The 5,876-nt window shown below is 41.3% G+C and overlaps 1 protein-coding gene across 1 annotated transcript; it reads right to left on the reverse strand.

The window, feature by feature from the left end:
* Positions 1–279: 279 nt before the first annotated feature.
* LOC102291868 (cytochrome P450 2A8) lies at positions 280–5,870 on the reverse strand. The gene is made up of 5 exons (XM_005953330.3): positions 5,634–5,870; positions 2,531–2,672; positions 2,216–2,403; positions 1,968–2,109; positions 280–688 (listed from the first exon to the last, which is right to left on the reverse strand). Exons 1-5 carry the CDS (start codon positions 5,850–5,852, stop codon positions 507–509), a joined length of 873 nt encoding a protein of 290 aa, XP_005953392.1. The 5' UTR covers positions 5,853–5,870; the 3' UTR covers positions 280–506.
* Positions 5,871–5,876: the final 6 nt, after the last annotated feature.

Here is a 5,876-nt window from a genome sequence, read left to right on the forward strand (position 1 = left end):
GCTTACTGATTAACCACTCTTCTTAGTTAACCTTCAATTTATTATGTTTTTTTGTTGTGAAACTTTTTTTTTTATTCAGCTTGGATATTATGGACAAAAACATTAAATATACTTTATGTTTTCTGACGGTTGATGTACTAGAAATGCCAAGTGGGTCACCCCTTGCCATTTTAAAACCCCTTCATCTCATACTTCATGACTTTTCTCAAAATGGGCTTATTCATCAAAAGCTGAATTTTAGAGTGTGTGGCATCAAAAGAAAAAACTACATTTCATTTCTACCCCATATATTATTAGTTTATTGTAGTTATTTGTTCAAGATAGTAGTAATATTAGAAACAATAACTCATTAAAAACAGAGTTACAGAAAACACAGTCATGATGAGATGAAAGATTTGCATGTAATGGTTGTGTGTTCTACATCAGCAAGGTACGAGCAAACTAACTGTTAAATAAACATCAAATCACTGTTTCACAAGAAGCTGATGAAGACTTCATCATCTTTTTCAACGAGGTGTGGCCATGATATGGTATCTACAGGGCACATTAAGAAAACTGCTGTTTTCGGGAATGAGGTTTATACTGTCAGGGCCTCCAGGACAGGAAAAAGTGAAATCCTGCAGCAATGATACTATGAAAATAAAAAGTTCCATACGGGCCAGAGACTCGCCAACACAGTTTCTCTTCCCTGCAGAGATACACAAAGGACTCTGATTAAAAATAATTGCAGGGCTCTAGACTAACTTTTTGTCACGGTTGCACTTGTTTTCTAAGGTGCACCAGCACAAAAGTTAGGTGTGCCCAAATTTTTCAACCACATTGCTTACCACCACAATTTTACATATTCACTTTTTTTGGGGGGGGGGGCAGCTGTCCATACAGACAGTATTGATTTGTAAATGACAATCTTTTCAACACAAAGTTCTTTATTTGGAGCACAGTTCTACAAGAAACATAAGTGACTGAAAAAGTGCTTGTGCTTTAAGTGCTTCACTGAGCTGAAATTGAAACTTAATACATCTCAAGATATATTAAAGAAAAGGAAATCTTAATTAAAAGGACCTCAAAGTGTCTGATAAGCCTTCAAACTGAACATCTCAATATCTGAACATCTAAACGGCTTGATATCTTATAGACTATCCTCCACTGCAGTCACATGCCCCTCAGATGGCCAACTCCTGTAATTTGGCCTTTTTCCCATTTTTTTCTTGTGTGTTCGGGATGACACCTATAAACTTCACATACGCGACATCATTACTGTATGTAGGGGTTACGTTCAAGCCATTTTTCTTGTGAAGAATTATTTCGGACTTACAATAGGCATATTGTAACATTACATATTACATACAATGTTAAACTTAATCATCATCTCGGCCTCCTCTGGTGACCTGTTTGCTGCAAACGTATGTGGCTCATTATCTTATGCCATCTCCAGACCAGTGTTAGACACAACCTGAGAGGTTGATGGCTCCGTGTCATAGCACTGGCTACGGACGGATCAGGCCTTAAGGAAAAAGTTATCAATCGTTCTTTTCATCTTTTATCATTACCCACAGCTATATCTACTTCTATCGGGCCTAGGCTATTTACACCTCTCTATTCGCCTGCACTTTCAAACGTACACACACGCAGGCCTACAGAAATATGTGGACCACGGCTAATCAGAGAGGTCTCTAAATGGTTTAGACCATGATATGGGCATAGTGTGTGTCTGTTGTTGACCACACGGAGACTTTCAGAGTTGTAGGGACATTTTCTTTTACTCGAATGGCTGGTCACACCGGTGCGACCTAGGATTTTTTTAGTCACACCATTGAGAAATTAGGTTGCATGTGTGTCCAAACTGGTCACATTCTAGAGCCCTGAATTGCTTTTCACTGTAAATATCAAGATATTTGGGGGGGGGGGGAAATTACGTCAACATGCAAAAGAACTGGATGATCAATAACTGTGTGTTGACTCTTTACCTGCAGAGAATGGCATGAATGCAGGACTTTTCTTAAAGTTGCCATTATTGTCCAAGAAGTGCTGGGGGTTGAAGGACCTGGGAGTGGCCCATTGCTTTTCCTCTTTTAGCACAGAGTGCAACAGCGGAATAATTACAGTGTCCTATTCAAAACATATATGTTGTTAGTGTTGCTGCTTTCAACATTATTCTCTGACTTGATATACAATAGATTCTGTAATACACATGAAATCTTGGAATTGAAAATACCTTTGGGATTGTATAACCCCTGAAGGATATGTCATTCGGTGTGTAGTGAGGGATGCTGAGAGGGACAAGGTCAAGAAAACGCTGCACTTCATGGATGACAGCAAGTGAAAAATGGAGGGACTTCCTGTCCTCCATCCTGGGACAACGGCCTTTTCCAATAACAGTGTCAATTTCTTGCTGCATTTTCTCTGGACACAGCAAAGCAGAAATGATTACCACTCTGATTTGTTTTATACGTCCACCAAGGGACGTATTCCTAACCATAATGTATTAGGGCTCGTAAAGTAAATTCAAGGTCTTGTTTTGTAAACTTACCCTGTATTTTGGGGTATTTAATCAGCACGCTAAGAGCATATCTCAGGGTGGAGCTGGTGGTCTGTGTTCCAGCCAGAAACAGAGTCATTATTGTAGAGACCAAATTGTCATAGTGGAACTCAGTTGTGGAAATCTCCTTTTCCTGAGAGAACAAAGTTGCCATTGTTCTCAGAATCAGAGAATCAGAATATCTTTATCGTCATTTTAACAAGTACAACAAAATAAATGCAGTCCCTGCCTTGTCAAGCAAAGTTTAAAATATAATTACAAATGAAATATAAAAAAAGAGGCAGAAGACTGTATTCAGTAATAATTAATAGAACCTTATTGCACATAAGCACTGTTGCACAGGATGTCACAGGATGTCATCCATTGCACAGTATTTGTCAGGCTAATTGTAGGTGATTACCTGTAATTCAGTACCCTAACAGCTGCAGGGTAGATGTTGCTATTTAGTCTATTAGTCTTTGTTCTGATGCTTTTATATCTATTGCCTGATGGGAGCGGTTCAAACAGGTTATGAGGGGGTCGTCCTACTTTCCTGAGACAGCGAGAACGGTGCAGTTGGTCCAGACAGGGTAAAGAACAGGCAATGATCTCCTGGGGCAGGGGTGTCAAACTCAAATACACAGTGGGCCAAAATTCAAAACTAGAACAAGGTCGCGGGCTAACATTAATATTTATTGAAAAATATCTTCCTCCAGATTTAAGAATGAATCTCTTCTTATGGACTCAAACAAGTTTTGCTGAAAAACTGAATGTGGAACAAGCAAAGCTTAATACTAAACAATGTATATATTAGCTGTATAATACGAGTAGGCCAGCTCTAATAGTAATTTGGTATGGCTTCGCGGGCCAGAGTTTGACACCTATGCCCTGGGGAATCTTTACAATTCCCTGAAGTGGTTTCTTCTGTGCTGTTGTCCAGCTGGAAAACCACACACAGAGACGGTAGCATAGAATGCTCTCGATAGAACATCGATAGAAGGACATCAGCAGCCTTTGAGGGATGTTATTTTTACTGAGGATTCTCAGGAAATAAACCTTCTGTGCTAAACCTTCTGTGCCAGCTCTGCTGTGTTCAGACCCAAGGACGTGTCCTCCGTGATGTGAACCCCCACCAACACCATCTTGACCCCACCCCCATTGATGTTAAGGGGTTTAATGTCAGTTTTCTTTTTCCTGAAATCCACAACAATCTCCTTGGTCTTGGTTGTCTTCAGGAGCAGGTCGTTGTCCTTGCACCATGCTGTCAGCTGCTCCACTTTGTCCCTGAAGACAGACTCACTGGTTTTGTTTATTATTTTGGCCTGTGTTCACCCTGGAGTTGTGCTTCTTGTCACTCAATAAAATCACCCTTTTTGACTCATTACCGGGTTCGTGGTTTGGTTTGGGAACCAGGCCAGGTACTTGCTTCTCTCTCCTCAGAATCTTATGTGCGTCTCTACACGCCTAGACTAGGGGCGCAACGCGTCTGCAAATTTGACAATGGTGTTACTGTGGTGAGTGGAGGCACAGTTGTATCTGTACAGAGCAGGGGGCTCAGCACACAGTCCTGGGGAGAGCCGGTGCTGATGCTGATGGCCAAGGAGATGTGGGGGCCACCCTTACCCTTTCTGTGCGATTTTTCAGAACTCCAGCGCTTCTTTGTCCTTGTTGGTCTCTCCTCATTTTCCTCTCTCTATTTTTTCTTTCTGTCTGTGTGAGTGTATAATTGTGTGTGCATCTAACCATGTCTGGTGTTGCAGGGGCAGAATCTGTTCTGGCTTCTAGCCGTTTGTCCCTGCACACCTGAGGTGAATGACCTCATCTGTTTGTCATCAGTTGATTATCTTGCCATTATTTAAGATGGGAGAGATCCTTCGATATTCATCTGAGCATTGAACTAACTACATTAGTGAAACCAACTTCTCAAGTAATAAGTTTGATTATGGTTTGTTCCTTGATTTTAACTTAGTGTCATGGTCTGGGTGGAATGCAAATATATTCTAAGCCCCGTTTACAGCTACCAGTCACACTCTTATTTAACCTAAAGCAACCTGTCAAGCACTTGTAGATTCAGGCACCGAACAGAGTCTCATTGGCAGTGAGCTAGCCAGACAACTGAACATCTCACTGGTTAAGCTAGATCCACCCATTCCTGCCAAAGCCTTAAACGATGAAGGTTTTGCCCACATCAATCATTGCACTGCGCCCGTCGCATTACTAATTTACTTGTAATTACATTACAAACCACGGAGAGACTCTCAACTTTTTCACATTTCATTCTCCAGATACACCACTCATCCTAGGTTTTCCTTGTTTGGAGGTTCACAATCCTCTCTTAGATTGGTCCAGCCAAAGAATTGTTATTTGGAGCCCATTCTGTCATGCCAACTGTCTCGTTTCTGCTCGCCAACCTCAGGCTCCTCAAAGGCTGTCCGAGGAAAACACAGCCGCTGACCTCTCCACTGTTCCCTTTGTGTATCATGACGTGCAGCCATGGAGAAGTACATAAGGGAGTCTCTCACAGCCAGCATCATTCAGCCATCTTCCTCCCCGATAGGGGCCAGGTTCTTTTTTGTTGACAAAAAGGATGGCTGTCTCCGGCCATGTATTGATTTTTGCAGCTTAAATGACATTACAGTTAAGAATAAATAACCTTTACACCTCATCAGCTCCGCAGTTGAACCACTCTAAAGCGCCACGGTCTTCACCAAACTCAACCTTCTAAACCCATATCATCTGGTTCAGATCAAACATGAGGACAAGTGGAAGACAGCTTTTGAACACACACCTGGGACACTTCAAATATCTGGTCATGCCATTTGGTTTAACTAATGCTCCAACATTATGTCCCCACAGCATGTTGCTTTAAGGCTGGCTGAAAATCTGCTCCATGGTCTCCCTAAACTCCCGCACGTTTTTTCTTTAGCTACTGCTGGTGGTACACTCTGCTGGTAGCCAAAAGTCCATACAGTTGCTTAGGCAATGTAGGTGCAGGACACAGCTAAATTAAGAATATAATTTTTAGCACTTTAGATTTTATTAATTACCTACATTAATAAACACAGTAGTTGTAGTTTTGTGTATTCTTTTATATATTATGCTTAAGTTTTCCAACCTGGTTGATTCGAATAAGGAAGGAGTCTATGTAGTCTCGTGGGGAGCTGGGGTCCAATGTGTCTTTGTGTTCTTGGATCTTCATCTTGATAAACTTTCTCACCTCTTCATACTCTGCAAAAACTTTGTGGTGGGGGCCAGGAAGATGGTCCATGAGTTTCGGAAAGAGGTTGTACATCTGTTGTAAGGAAGCATAGCACCTTACATTCTTGTAAAGCATGTACTGTGTTTGGATAATTTTTCC

The sequence above is a fragment of the Haplochromis burtoni genome, unplaced genomic scaffold, assembly GCF_018398535.1.
Source record: "Haplochromis burtoni strain Fernald_Lab_line unplaced genomic scaffold, NCSU_Asbu1 Contig_3748, whole genome shotgun sequence".
Taxonomy (NCBI): domain Eukaryota; kingdom Metazoa; phylum Chordata; class Actinopteri; order Cichliformes; family Cichlidae; genus Haplochromis; species Haplochromis burtoni.